At 50.3% G+C, this 14,059-nt stretch overlaps 4 protein-coding genes across 4 annotated transcripts; 2 read left to right on the plus strand and 2 right to left on the minus strand.

Moving 5' to 3' along the window:
- Positions 1 to 171: 171 nt before the first annotated feature.
- chiA1 (class III chitinase ChiA1) lies at positions 172 to 3,260 on the minus strand (the record flags this gene model as incomplete). Its single annotated transcript, XM_057107376.1, has 3 exons — positions 172 to 2,627; positions 2,684 to 3,095; positions 3,156 to 3,260. 3 exons carry the CDS (start codon positions 3,258 to 3,260, stop codon positions 172 to 174), a joined length of 2,973 nt encoding a protein of 990 aa, XP_056954754.1.
- Positions 3,261 to 6,099: 2,839 nt separating this feature from the next.
- Positions 6,100 to 7,202, plus strand: N7533_010727 (SMP-30/gluconolactonase/LRE family protein; the record flags this gene model as incomplete). Its single annotated transcript, XM_057107377.1, has 3 exons — positions 6,100 to 6,679; positions 6,737 to 6,869; positions 6,938 to 7,202. The coding sequence occupies 3 exons, from the start codon at positions 6,100 to 6,102 to the stop codon at positions 7,200 to 7,202; spliced, it is 978 nt and encodes a 325-aa protein (XP_056954755.1).
- Positions 7,203 to 8,579: 1,377 nt separating this feature from the next.
- On the plus strand, positions 8,580 to 10,652 carry N7533_010728 (uncharacterized protein; the record flags this gene model as incomplete). The annotated part of the gene is made up of 4 exons (XM_057107378.1): positions 8,580 to 8,762; positions 8,813 to 9,090; positions 9,157 to 10,324; positions 10,365 to 10,652. The coding sequence occupies 4 exons, from the start codon at positions 8,580 to 8,582 to the stop codon at positions 10,650 to 10,652; spliced, it is 1,917 nt and encodes a 638-aa protein (XP_056954756.1).
- Positions 10,653 to 11,176: 524 nt separating this feature from the next.
- On the minus strand, positions 11,177 to 13,741 carry N7533_010729 (putative spindle pole body associated protein SnaD; the record flags this gene model as incomplete). The annotated part of the gene is made up of 1 exon (XM_057107379.1): positions 11,177 to 13,741. The coding sequence occupies one exon, from the start codon at positions 13,739 to 13,741 to the stop codon at positions 11,177 to 11,179; it is 2,565 nt and encodes an 854-aa protein (XP_056954757.1).
- Between the last annotated feature and the right edge of the window lie 318 nt (positions 13,742 to 14,059).

A 14,059-nucleotide genomic window follows, 5' to 3' on the forward strand; every position in this document is an offset into this window, starting at 1 on the left:
GAAAATCACCCCACCCTTCCACATCGAAATGGTTCCAAGGCTGGAAAGGGGGAGATCGGAGATATAGAAGAGAATTATAAAACGTCATAAGCATACAAAAATAGCAGCCGACCCATCAGTCAGGATGGAAATCTGATTTGGGTGCTGGCGCTAGTAAGAATATCAAAAATCTCAAATCAGAAGGCAGATGGAAAGCACAGCGGCGAGCGAAACGCTGAAAAGGCTCACGAGGCCAGACTGAGACGTAGCCGCGTTGAATTCCGCTGACACACCTTCGCCACTGCCGGTTGGGGCAGGGTTTTGGACTGTCATTGTTGTTGAGACATGAACCTTGAAAGTAGGTGTTTGGCTGGGTGAGTGCAGCCCTCCACTAATGCGGCTCCAAGATGACGAAGGTCTGTGACTAGGCACCGCTGCCTGATAGTTGCCCAAAGTGGTTTGAGGCAAACCACCTGAGATGGTCAGTTCACCTTGCTCAGGTGAAGCACCTGGAGTCACCACAGTCGTCGCGGCGGAGATGACCGTGGTGTAAGGGACGGTCAATGTAACCGATGATCCGGTAACACCGCAATGTTTGCAGAAAGTAACCGTTGTGGTCCATGTTTCAGTAGTCACGAGAACAGGGGAAGTCTCCACGGCCACCTCGGTCGTTTGAACGGGGTTTGGTAGGGTCAAAGTGACGGTAGTAGGCGTCGGCGCGCAGTTACCACAGACCTTGACGGTAGTAGTCCAGCCTTCAGGGATAGAGGGCGTAGTTGATGCTGATCCAGAAGGAGGATTGGTCACACCTGCAGTGGCTTCCGGACAAATGGTAGTGGTGATAGTTGTAGTAATGGTGGTGAAACCAGTGGGGCAAATGTCAGTGTACGACGTGACAATGATGGTGGTGATAGTCGGGGGTGTTGTAACAGAGGTAGCAGTCGTCACAGATGGTGAGGCTGTGATAATTGAACCAGTTTGAGACTGGCTACCATTCCCAGTAGACTGGGCACCAGTTGTAGACTCACCACCATTTCCAGTTGGCTGGGCACCAGTTGAAGAGGCACCAGTTGTAGACTCGCCACCATTTCCAGTTGGCTGGGCACCAGTTGAAGAGGCACCACTTGAGGACTCGCCACTATTTCCAGTCGACTCAGGGCCAGTGGAGGACTCAACTCCTGTAGCACTTGGGCCACCGGTGGTAAGGGTACTGTCAGAGGAGACTCCAGTGACCTCAGTAGAAGAAATAGCGGATCCAGGTGTCGTAGACAGGGAGACGGACTGCGAAGAATCACCCGAAGGGCTCAGATGAGTGCCAGTGGAGCTTGGTGGGCTGGAGACCGGAGTGCGAGTAATAGTTCGTGACGCAGTACGAGAAGCTGACGACGAGCTAGAACCAGTGGTAGTACTGCTGAGCGATTCTGAAGTAGTGGAGTGTCCACTTGACACAGTGGAAGTAGATGTTTCAATTGGCGACACCCCGGATGGCGTAACTGAAGTTTTGATTGTTCCCGAGGTATGAGTTGACTTTCCTGGCGAGGGGGAGCTTGAGTGGCTAGCAGGGCCCGAGGATGTGCCGGAGTGGGTGGGAATAACGGTTTCAGTTGAGCATGGAGTTTCGCTAGCAGTTGGCTTGGTGGAGGGCTTCTCGGAGCCAGGAGTGTTGGAAGAAACCGGATGACTGTGACTTGAAACTGGAGTCTGAGTAGAGCTCTCGCCAGTTGGACTGGGCGAGGCCGAATGAGAGGCGGCCGGGCTGCTGGAAGAGCCGGTCACCGAGTTCGAAGACGCTGTTGGGATGCTGGAGTGTGGAACGCTAGATGAACCAATCGTTGGGGTAACAGAACTAGCCAGCGATGACGAAGGAGAGGTGGCCGGGCTGCTCGAAGACCCAATCACCGAGCTCGAAGACGCCGCCGGGGTACTTGGGTGTGCAGCACTGGATGAACTAATCGTTGGCGTAACAGAGCTAGCCAGCGAGGACGAAGGAGACACGGTGGAAGATGCGACATAGGTGCTCGAGGGGGCTGGTTGACTTGATGACGCAGGGGCAGACGAGGGTGTCTGAGAGCTTGTCTGCACCGCCGGGCTAGAGGGAGTTGAAGAAGTCACGGTAGGCTTTGGAGTCGGCGTCACGAAGATGGTGGAAGTCGGCAGTGGGGGTGGGGATGGATCACATTCACGAAGGATGTGTTTCATATGCTGGGCATAGTTGTGACCATCGATCGTATTGTTATCAGATGCCGTGGCTTCCCAAAGCATGATACCGCCAAATGTATCGGGGTAAAGGTTCATGTAGAAATCCACAAGAGGGTAGACCTCCTCCGGGCTCATGTAAAAGCCATCGACGGCAGCCTTCTCAGAGGCTGGCAGTCCGATGAAGAGTTTCGCGTCTGGGTTGGCACTGGCTTGGATTTTCGCGGCCCATTCAACGAAATTGAAGTCACCATTACCCTCCAAGAAGTTTGTCGCCGAACAACTGCCTGTATTGTACCACTGAACCCAGATGAAGTCAAAATCGGAGTTGGCGATAGCGTCACTAAGCTGGAGATCGGGAAGCTGGCATTGTGGTGCGCCAGAGATGTAGAAGGTCTCGTCTGGGAAGTCGGCGTAGTGGCTGCGAAGGCGTTTGATCATCGTGGCATAGCCTATTTCTTTGTTAGTAGAAGTTCCGTTTTGTCCAATATGCCAGGGAATTTCCTACCATTTCCACCATTATGTTCAATATCGAAATCAAATCCGTCAACTTGGTTGTCAAGGAATGGACGAGGGAAAGTATCATTTTGGCCAGGGGGACCGAAGGAATACCACAGAAAATCGGCAAACCATTCGGCAACCTCATCATTGGGAATATCTTCATAGGCAGTCTCACCACCAAGCGACAACATCACCGTTTTCCCAAGCTCCTTGCAGATGGGAATATCATCTATTATCTGGTGGCAGCCACTGAGAAGCTCAGTGTCCTCATAAACATTTCCATCACACTGGTTGCCAAAATTGGAGCCTGGCCAATCACCCACAGCTTTGGGAAAGACGTTGATGAACCCAATATTGATGATATCCAGAGAAGTCTCCTGGCAGAAGTGACTCAAACGGGGCTGATAAGCACCTTGGCCCTAGAACTCACTGTCAGCTGGAGTAGACACGGGGTTGAATTTTGAAAACAGTGAACTCACATAGTAGACAGCTACATTAGATTTCGAATCCGCATTGAGAGCAACGGCATTAGGGATAAGGGCGGACAGCACCGCAGTAGCGGCAAATGTCTTCAAGAAACCCATGTCTCAGAGCAATAACGAACGGCAAAAAGGGTCTAACGAGTCGACCCGTCCGAGTTGTATAGAACGAACGTAGGGGAAATTTTCCCAAGGTCAGATGAATGAAGGGACGCGAACAAGAGTTCGCTTGAGCAGTTCGGAGCCGCAGAATAAAGAGTGAATGTCTATCCAACTGAAATATAGGGAAAATGCGAAAGAGAAAGATGGGGGCTTGTATTAAAAGGCAACGATTATTGTACATAACTCATGCAGTACAATAGTTACCCACCAAAGTACCTGTACCGGTGCACTAGTATAAGGGGTCTAATTCGGCTAATCATGATCGAGAGGCTGTATCTTAGGTCCTGGAAGATACCGGTTTCTTTACAAACTAGAGATTAGCCTCTCCGATGACCCATGAAAAGACCACTCCACATCTCTAGCAAATAAAAGCCAAATTTGCCCTGGGCGGTTAAGGTCCGAGAAAAGACATCAGACGAGTGCAACTTGGAGAGCACTCTCGTCTACATTTGATAAGCTATATAAGAGACGTAAACCCCCATAGAGAAACAATTGTCCCGGTTGTATCTGTTTTGGTAATGATTTACGCATGCCACAATACGAAGAAATCAGTCCTGGCCCTTCTGGGAGTCCGTTATGAGGGGTCATGAGTGCCTGCTTGGCACCCGGCTAAGAGCCGCATAAAAGAGGCTTAAACCGTACCAACCAGGCTAGACTCAGGGCCCGGGCGCATTATGGAGCAAATCAGGAACGGATGGGCTCCCCTAGTCAAAAAAGGGTCCCAAGGTCCGGTGGACTCCGTCCTTGGGTTGTTCGGCCAATGCAAGCCTGCGTTTGCATCGGATTATCGCGAAAACAACAAACAAATTACCCAATACACCCCATCAATGAGATTATTAACTAAATCGAAGATGCTAGGAAAACCGAAGTAAATTTGGTGATACTGAGATTCATGATTAGCTCGGTTTGGGTTACTGGATTAAGCAGTGCTCATTTCGTTCCTGCTTCTCAAATGCGCTAGCGATGCTTTAGCGAGGGTTGGTGGAGATGGGTCACTGGTTAGCGCCCAATCAAGTGGGCAATCATGAGCGTCGGAAGCCAACCGGATCAACACGTTCGTTCGCCATCTCGGTTAGGGTCTAACAAGGTGTGTTCATCTTACCTGCTGGCAAGTCAGAGTGAGGGGTCGAATGCTACCATTGCTGCATGTTGGACCAGAGCGTTTTGTCAGATTTGTGATATAACTGCGTTAGCGCATCTCAGGAGATTATTACCAATCCTACCATTTCACTCAACAGACTCCTACGATATTCAAATTCTGCATTTCAAACCTAAAGAGCCGATGAAATCGGTATCGCTGAGAGTCAGGTAGATTCCTCTGATCTCCGCCCCCACGTCAATCTGCCGGTAGGGCTTGGTACCCCCTCCAAAAAACAGACTTCAGACGTGCTCCATATTAGTGCTGCCTCTCGCACCCATTGCCCTTTTCAGCGACTAGGAAAACGACACTAGTAATAACGACTAAGGCAAGCAGTGGGACAACGTAGCTTAGGTCGGCACCGAGATACTACCTCGCTAGCCACGGTGCACCGGTCAATAGTGTCTTTTTTGATAGACTAAACCTGTTCCACTTTAGAAGCCTCTTTCATCATTGTTTCCACTGCAACTGCCAAGTCAATGGGGCTGAAAATAAAATTATCACGCACAATTTTAAAATTGCATCTTGTTCTAGAATAATGAAATCCATTCCATAGGACGGATTTTATTCCTCGGATCCGAAGCCGGGAAGGTCTGGCCATGAAACCCACTTCAACCCAGTAGTTTCGAGTAGTAACTAATAGATACACAAAATTCTTATGCCGTGCTTTTATGACACATGAGAAAATTTGAACCTGGGAAAATTATGAAAAATAATTATCGCTCCGCAATATTATGAAAGGGTCTACTGTCGTCTAGGCTGCCGTTTACACTATTAAATTGTTCCAGGCAATTCTATTGCTAACGCATCTGAGCATAAAATGGGTTGGGCCTGTACGGAAGTTAGCGTCCCATTTGAAAGCTCGAAGATTTCCTCGATCGGAATAAAGATTTCCAAAAAGGTTCCCAGATATCTTGGAGTGACAGAGGAGAGTATCAGCTTCTCATTGAGGTTTTTTTGAGGTAAGACCTTTTCGGATTCTTTCAAGAACTATCAATCCAACCGGTTGCATCATTCACCCCTTGCCAACTAGATCCAGAAATGCCCAAAATCCATCATCGACGGAGAATAGTTTTGCTTGTGTTCAGGGGCAATGAAAATACTTGAAATGAAAGTTCATGAGTACTATCTGTGAATTTTGGGAAATAATTGAATCGCCATTACCTGAACAACAATAAACCGAGGACTTTACGAAATTACTTCCACTGGAGAGCATTACTTGTGATGTAGTTTTTCTGGGAAGGAAAACAATCAATTATGCCTCATCATCCATGGATTTCTATATAGAGGTCTTGACGGGTGCTGCACATCATTCAAGTTCAGTTTGAATTGCTTTGATAGGCCTATTCCAGCCTTCAGACTTGGGATGGTAAGTTTCTCTATCGTGATGCTTCAGCGACGAGAGTGCCCAACTCAATTTAAAGAAGGATTCAATTGTATTATTTCCAGTGACATGCATGTTTATCTCCCAACACCAATTTTTTCCCTTCCCCGCGCAGATGACCCCCACTTTGGAGCGAAGATGACACCCCACGGCGTGTCAAACAGCCACAGTGGAGCCAATGCCTGCCCCAGGAATTTCTCAGTGCGCTGCCAAATCATCTTCACCTGTCAATCACACAACAATATTGTTTTCATATCTCAATGGACGGCGTGATAGAACGATTCACTACCGGCCCGCCCATCTACCGACCTCCCAAGGGTCGGATGGTGCTCGGCGAGGGACCTATCTATCGAGCCAGCGACTCCACACTACACTGGTTTGACTGTCTGTCCTCTCCGTGTGAGCTTTACATTCTTCCGACCGACCCAGAAACTGGCTCTCCTACGGACGAAGAGGCTCGCATCCTGCCTCTTTCCGACAGTGTGAGCGTTGCAGCATTCCGTCGAAACAAGCCTGGTAGCTACATCGCAGCATATTACCAGGGTGTTTGCTTTTTGGACGAGGCAAGCGGAACCATTGAAGTCGTTCGTGAGATCATTCCCACGGATGAGAGAGATCAACGCCGATTTAACGATGGCGGTGTCGATGCTGCCGGTCGCTTTTGGCTCGCCGAAATAGACGTTCGAGCTACAGCTTTCGACATGGACAACTGGCCTGAGAGCTACGGAGAACCCAAGGGAAGGTTATGGAGGTATGATCCCGACGGCAGCTTGCATCTGATGCTCCCCGGTGGACTGCTGTGTGGCAATGGAGTGAAATGGAGCCCTGATAGCAAGACGAGTGAGTGACCATATCTTGTATCATTGCAATTAGAGTAAACGCTAAAAGCATGCCTAGTGTATTTGAATGATTCCATGGGCATGAAAATCACTGCTCTCGACTTCGATCTTCAAACTGGCAATGTTTCGAATCAGCGGACCCTTGTCGACTTTCGAGCCACTAAGGCAGAGCCAGATGGATTGGTCATAGAGTGAGTCGTTTCATCACCCAGATCATTCTCATAGTTGTATCAAGATCGCTGATCAAAATTGAATATAGCACCGATGGCAACTTGTGGGTAGCCGTGTACTCCACCGGGAAAGTCATGGTTTTCAACCCCGAAGGCAAAAAGCTGAAAGAGGTTGAATTGCCAGCAAAATATCCAACATGCCCTACTTGGGGTGGCAAAAATCACGATATTTTGTATTTATCAACCGCGAGGGATCGCACAGAGAATCCGGATCCCAACGATGATGGTGGACACATTTACATGTTCAAACCATCGCAGACTCAAGGGCAAGCCAAGTATGAGTTTGCGGGCTAGTTAGCCCGTAGCAGCAGGAAATTATGGATGATCTCCCATTACTCTGAATGTCTTTGACATAAATTGAGCATGTAAGTAATTTTGAACAGTCATTCCCGCTGTTCTCAAGGAAAGGGAGGAAATAGACGGCGAAAATTTCCACTGTAGGTGGCGCAGCTCGATCCATGGATCACGCGGGAGGATCAGATACTAGAAGCCTGATGTTGGTAGTATTTAGTGGCCTGATCTGAGCCTCGACTCTCGAGAGAACAATGCCAGTGGCTCTCAGGTTGGAATGAGATCCCTCGTGGTACTAGTTAGTTCGTGTCAGTCCGGTATGTTGAAGTATAAACTTCTAGTAGACGCGACGAAGACCCAATAGCTTCCAAGGTTCTACCTAGAGCAGTGTTGACAGGTCTTCTTCACATTCCACCTCGATTTTGACAGACAAGATAGTTTTTATTTTGCTTTCTGCACGATCCGACGTCAAGTATGATGAGTCTTGAAACTCCTGGATGCTCCACCAGCAAGGACTGCGCCAAAGGGACCCCCCTCGGATCATCACGTGTGGGCATTAGATGGGAGAGCTTGGCCTGGGCAATTCGAATGGGCAAATCAGATTTGGTCTGTTGATGAAAGATATTGTGTCTTTTATTTCTGACTGTTCTAGTTCATTGAACTTTGACTGGGGGGTGTGCTACAAGAAGGGTGAGTAGTTCGTCATAGAGGGATGTTTGTTCACCCTGAGGGAAGAACCCCAACTTCCGACTTCAACCCTCGACAACCCCGACTACCATCCTGGATGAACCCCCCCTCAAGGGCCGCCCTGTCCAATCCTCTGATTAAGTAATTGCATTCACTGAATTCTTGAAATTCTCCGACTTTTCCATTCTCAAAGCGTGAAACGAGCTGACGTCGAGCAAAGGCGATCCACAGGGATGAGCATCAACACTCTCGTTGGCCACATCCCTAGCCGTGCCTTCATCTCCCACGCTGGAAACATTCCAGCAGATCTTCCGATGCGATCATCGACAGGAAATGACCGATTAACTTGTCGGTTGTGGTCGCGGCTGGGATTCTTCCCATGCCCGACCCCTCGGCTGGCACATTCCACCCCTCCACACTCCGGCGCGTCGACGCGCTCACAGGCTAGCAGTGCCTAATTTGGTTCCCTTTTTTAGTCAAGGACTGTTCCTCATGCCTCGACACGTCTTTTTTTTCTACCATTGGTGATTTCCTAAACGGGCAGAACTTGGGTTTGGCGGTTCTTCAGTGAATCTTTGCTCTATCCTCGGTCTCTTTCTCTTGGTGATAGACATCCTATACCACCGCCACTGCTTCTCGTTTGCCAGTATATCAAAGCGACACTGCAGTGCAGATCGCATCCGCAACACGACCATGGCTACCGGATTCTCTGCGACGCCTCGTAAAGAAGGCACTTGGACCAAACTAGTCATTTTCGTCGCCCTCTTTCTCCTGATCCTCGAATCGGTGCTTCAACTGGTCCTCGTGCTGTTTCTTTATGGAAAGCACCAGGTGGATTCGAAGATGACCGTGAGCTTAGTTCTTGCTATGGTTTCGGTTCGTTTCTGTCCTCCTAGATGACCCATCGCAGGACTAATCTCATCTAGTCATTCATGACAATTCCCCTTATCTCGCTTCAAAGCCTCGTCGCCTGGCAATACAACAAAATTGGTGGATTTGGCCAGCAGAAAACGGTTCTACATAATATCTGCTCTTATGTCTACAGATTGGATCTTATGCTCTGGCTAGCGACGTCGGTCTCCGGCCTGGTGGTTGCCGCTCAGCAAGTTTACTGTCTGCCAGATGGAACTGACGCCTCTTTCTGGCGAGTTGGAACGAGCTGTGCATTCCATCGATCCACCGTTATCGTTTCAGTTGTATCATTGTGAGTATTGCATCATTTTTGAAGCTTCACAGCCTCCAGAATTTCTTTCTAACTATTTTTCGCCAGGGTTACTGTCTGCACGATGTACTGCGCAAGAGAACTATGCGACCGGCCCTATGACGTTTCGATTATCGGTATTTATAAAAGTCAGCAAACATTACGCGATGGCAGTATTCTATCAGGGAACAGCTGGGACAGCGACGAGACTCTCAAGAATGAAATCCTGAATCTTTGCCGCCAGCACGATGGCAAGGCAGGGGAGGAACCGTGGTATATTGATCCCATTGCCAACAAAGTCAGCTGCCATCCCAGCATCCGACACCCTGCTCCAGTTCGTCTGCGTCCACAACTTCGCCTCAACACCAACCCGGGCTCTGAGTACGGAGAGATTACCTCGGGGACCTCAATTTCTCCTGATGATACATACCCTCGAACCTCACCAGGTGGCCAAACCGTGGCCAGCGACTTCTACCCTATCTCGCGAACCTCTACCCTCATGACCACCAACACTTCCGAATCTAAGAGCCTACTTGCCGAATTCTTTGCGCCCAAGGTTCCACCAATTCCCAAACAGTATACTGCCTATCACAAGCGCGGGAAGTCATCGCTGTCATCGCTGAAGCGTTTCTTTCCCAAAACGTTTCCTCTATCATTGCCCTTGTCATCGGACCCTCAGATTCGTGCCTTGGCCGATCCAAACTCAGCATCAGACGTTGAGAAGCAGGTTGTCACGCCTTCCACTTCCCCAGGCCAATCTCAATCTGCACTATTGGAAATCACAGCCACGGAGGCGACAGCTACCCATTCTTCCAGCGCTGATACAACTCAAACGCCAACTAAATCCGTCAACACCCCAACCCCCAATAGGCCCGAGGGCCACAACAGAACCATGACAATGAACTCCGCCGATGCCCCCGAAGTCGTCGTTTCACCGCCGGAGCCAGCAAAGGTGCGACGATCTCAAACGGAACATCTCGCCATAGCCGGACGTTCTATCCATCACCCACACCACCCCAACTTCGTTCCCGGATCTACACCATCACCAGCACCAAGCCCAGTCAACGCTCGCAGATACTCCGCATCCTACAGGCAGAACACAAACATGTCACCAGTGTCCATCATGCCTCCGTCACGAAGCAGCTCACGACATAACATGCAACCCCAAATTGCCCAGCTACCCGCTCCCACCCGGAGTAGCTCCTACTCATTCGAGCAATCACGCAAACCCCGCCCCGTCCAAAACCAGTATCACCAGCAATACTATCCCCCCCCAGCCAATTCCCACCCGTTGGGCAAGCCAGCATGTCTTCGACCCCAGCCGCGTGGTCCCCGCCCCTCGTCGCAATGACGTCGAAATTATCTACCCAAGCACTCGTCGACCTCGCAGCAGCACTCACGGCGGAGCAAGTGGCCCTCTCAGCTGTATTCTCGAGGCAACTCCCGACCCCCGCGCTTCTGTGGATGAAATCCATCTCAGAGGCGGTGGCACCCAGGCCCGGCGGAGTGTCCTCGATCACAACACTTATCGTGGTGCGAACCGCACAGGCATGGGCTTTCACTAGAAGGCCTTCTTAATCTACCTCCGTTTTTGGTCTGCCGGTCAGACTAGTTTTTTTCTGCTTCTCAGTGTGGCTTAACTTGAAGGTTATAGGATTGTATTGGAGGATTGTTCGGAATAGGAGAGCGCTGTTTGTGGTTTTATTGTCGTTAGATACCATACTACTATTCTATCATACCAACCTTACTCGTGTTTTTAATCGCTATCATTTATGCTTCCATACTAGTAGTCTCATTATGAAGACGTTGAGTAGTACGAGTAAATCAACCACCTGGACATTTGCATAGAGTGTTTCAATTTGAATTATTTCCATTGCCCACCATACGCGACGGGATGCGCCTCATTACATGCTAAAAAGAAAAGAAACCTCAAAGACTCCAAGCACCCTAGTCAATCTCGACAGCATGCAGATAGGAAATAAAGAAGTAAGGAGAAGAAGTAATAACAAGAAGAGTAGAAAGAAGGGGAGAAAAAGAGGACAAGAAAGAAAACAAGCCCTTCATGAGCGGAAAGCAAAGACACAACTATTTATGCCTTTCTCTCTCCGCTCCTAGACTTGTGTTTCGGCGCATACTTATACCGATATGCTTGCCCTTGTTTGGAATCCGTCGTCGACTCGCCACGGTTCTCTTTACCATCTGCAAAGACTCCTGGTCCACGGCCCATCTCCTTCTCGCCCCAGTACATCATGAGTGCCTTGGCCATACGGTCTCGCTCCTCGAGGAGTAGATCGACTCGACGCTCCCATTCTTGCTCACGTTTGTCGACGGAAAGTGCGATGCGCTGGTCCACCGCGGCGGAGGTTTCATCTTTCGCAGCAATGACGGCTTCAAGGCGACGGACCTCTTGTTTGAATGACTTGCGCAATTTGGACTCTTGTGTGGCCGTTTTGCTGCGCAGTGTTGTCAGTTCGGTGCGGAGGTCGGATTCGCGTTTCTCGGCTGCGCTGAGTATATCCCGGACCTTGCGCATTGATTCGGCATGTGATGAGCGGAGGGTGGATACAGATGTGGAGTGGGCGGTTTGGAGGCTTCTGATTTGGGCCTGGTGGGAGGCTTCCAGGGCTGCTGTGGCTGCAGGGTCTGGCTGCTCTGTGTTGGGGATGGCTCGTGGGGTTGGTGGAGAGAGGGGAGGGCTGGGTGGTTGGCCGAGTGCTTCTTCATGAAGGCGGGCGACAGTTTCGAGGGATTCGGCATGTTCTTCTTGGGTGCGAGTCAGCTCGTGCTGTGTTTTGTTGAGATTGGCGCTCAGATCGTTAACGCGGAGGGTAAGTCGAGAGTTCTCGGTTTCAATGGTCTTGATCAGGGCTTGTGATTCGGCGGTCTGTTGACGCAGGCGGTTGACCTCGATATCTGCAGCTTTTTGGCCAGCAGTGGCGTCATGGGCTTCTTGTCGGAGCTTCTCAATCTCGTGTCGTAGCTCCAATAGATCGTCATCCTCCTCGGGGAATTTATCCTTTAGTGGTGACCGAGGACCCGAGTCAAGGCTTGTGTGCCCAATATCTTTGATCAGGTCAAGGATTTCGCTATACGTACTATGACCACCGGTACTGTGGCCACCAGGCAAATCTGCCGCAACAGCTTTGAGGGCGTTTTCTTGGGCCTCGACTTGAGACTGAACACGAGTGAGATCGGCCTCGAGAGAAAGGTTTCTCTCCTCGAGATCTTCCAGAGGTTGGCTCTGGGCTTCAAGAGTAGTAAATCGATCTTCGAGGGCGAGATAGTCGCTGTTAACGCGATCCAATTCTCCATCCAAGCGCTCATTTTCTAAAGCCTGATCATCAAGTTCGGCCTTGAGCCTGTCGATCTCGGTATTCTTGTCATTGAGCTGCACCTCCTTTGCTCGGGTGGTTTCTCTCAGCTTTTCCATTGTTTCTTCCAGGGTTAAATCACGCTTCTTCAACTGCTCCTGGCTGATCTTCAGCTGTTCGCGCAAATGCGCGATCGTCTCTAGCCGCTCAGCATCCAGTGAGTTCTGTGTATCCCGGGTCTCCAACTGCTGTTGCATATCGCGAACTTTTTGCTCGAGTGCATTTTTATCGCTGGCGTTTGCCTGGAACTGCTCGAGAAGTCGCCCGCGTTCCTCGTTTTGTTTCTGGAGTGATTCGAGCTGCTCACGAAGTACATCGACTTCGTTTTCTCTCCCTTCGGCCTCTTCCAGATGAGTGTTCTTTCGTTGAAGCTCGTCTTGAAGATGCCTTATTTGCTCGCCGGCCGAAGCTGCCTCGAGAACCCGTTTGTGATTTTTGCTCAGCTGATCATCGCGATCCCTAACCTCCTCTTCCAAGTCTTCAATGCGTTGAAGCAAATCGTGCGCATCGTGCTGAACGTCTTCAACTTCTTCTTCTCCGTGGCTTTCCTTCTCCGGTGTAATTGAAATCCTGCGCAGGGATGGTGATACTGGGCTAGGCAGATCGTCGGCCGGGTCTTCCTCGATGTCTTCGAGATTGGAGTCCTTGGCCAAGGTGCTGGTGCGGTTCAGAACATGTGATGGGGTTGACATATCAACCGGCGGTCCAAATTCACTATAATCTGCAGAGTCCCCGTCGTCTTCGATGACGGGCTGTCTGGATCGCACCGTGCTGTTCTGTAATATCGATCCGGATTCCTCGCGACCATCCGTCTTGCGGTACTTCTTCATGCTTGGAAGGCTCTCCTCGAACAAATATTTCTCCATGTTGGCGGTGAAATCTTCTGGTCCTCCCACATCCGACAATTTGTCTTCTTCGTCTTCCTTCAATTCCGGCAACGGGGCGCCGTCTCTGGAAAAATGGCCGCTCGGGAATTGACTGAAATCTAGAGTATATTCGGCCAGGCGAGCATCCAAATCCGACGGCGATGGGCTCGGAGATCTTGAATCATCGGGTCCCTGGTTCAGCGCGGTGTCCTTGGCATGGTTGTCATCGTTGTTGACCGATTCGCGATCGGAATGGTCGTCGGGGTAGATGGGGCTATCTGCGGGAAGCGGCGACTCGGGAGGGCTGACGGGGTCCTGGGGAGGTGACGAGGGCATGAAAAGGGGAGTTGCCAAAGTGGATTGGCCGATAGTGTCGTGGGAGGTCGGGAAGGGCGAGGTATAGCCTGCGTTGGCCATCGTGGCCGACTCCAACTCGGACGCGTCTGGAACGTGCAGTCCACGGAACTCCAATCGCGCAGGCGCAAGAGGGGCACAGAGGGGAGAGAAGGGGGATGGTAGATGATAATTTAGTAAAAGTACCTCAGCATCCCAGTGAAGGGGTTGACTGCGAAAAAGAAGAACCAACAATAACAATAGCGTGAATTGCGGGGGAAGAAAGCTTGCAATGTGATGCGATTGCGATGAAACATGTTGAAGTTGGTGGCCTCAGGCAGCCAGTCTCTATTTACTCCCTGCCTATTCCAGCCTAGCGCCTCATTTACTTCTACCTGCACC

This window comes from Penicillium manginii (genome assembly GCF_028828005.1).
Source record: "Penicillium manginii strain IBT 31320 chromosome Unknown utg000008l:1.0-3226943.0:1.0-3228205.0, whole genome shotgun sequence".
NCBI lineage: Eukaryota > Fungi > Ascomycota > Eurotiomycetes > Eurotiales > Aspergillaceae > Penicillium > Penicillium manginii.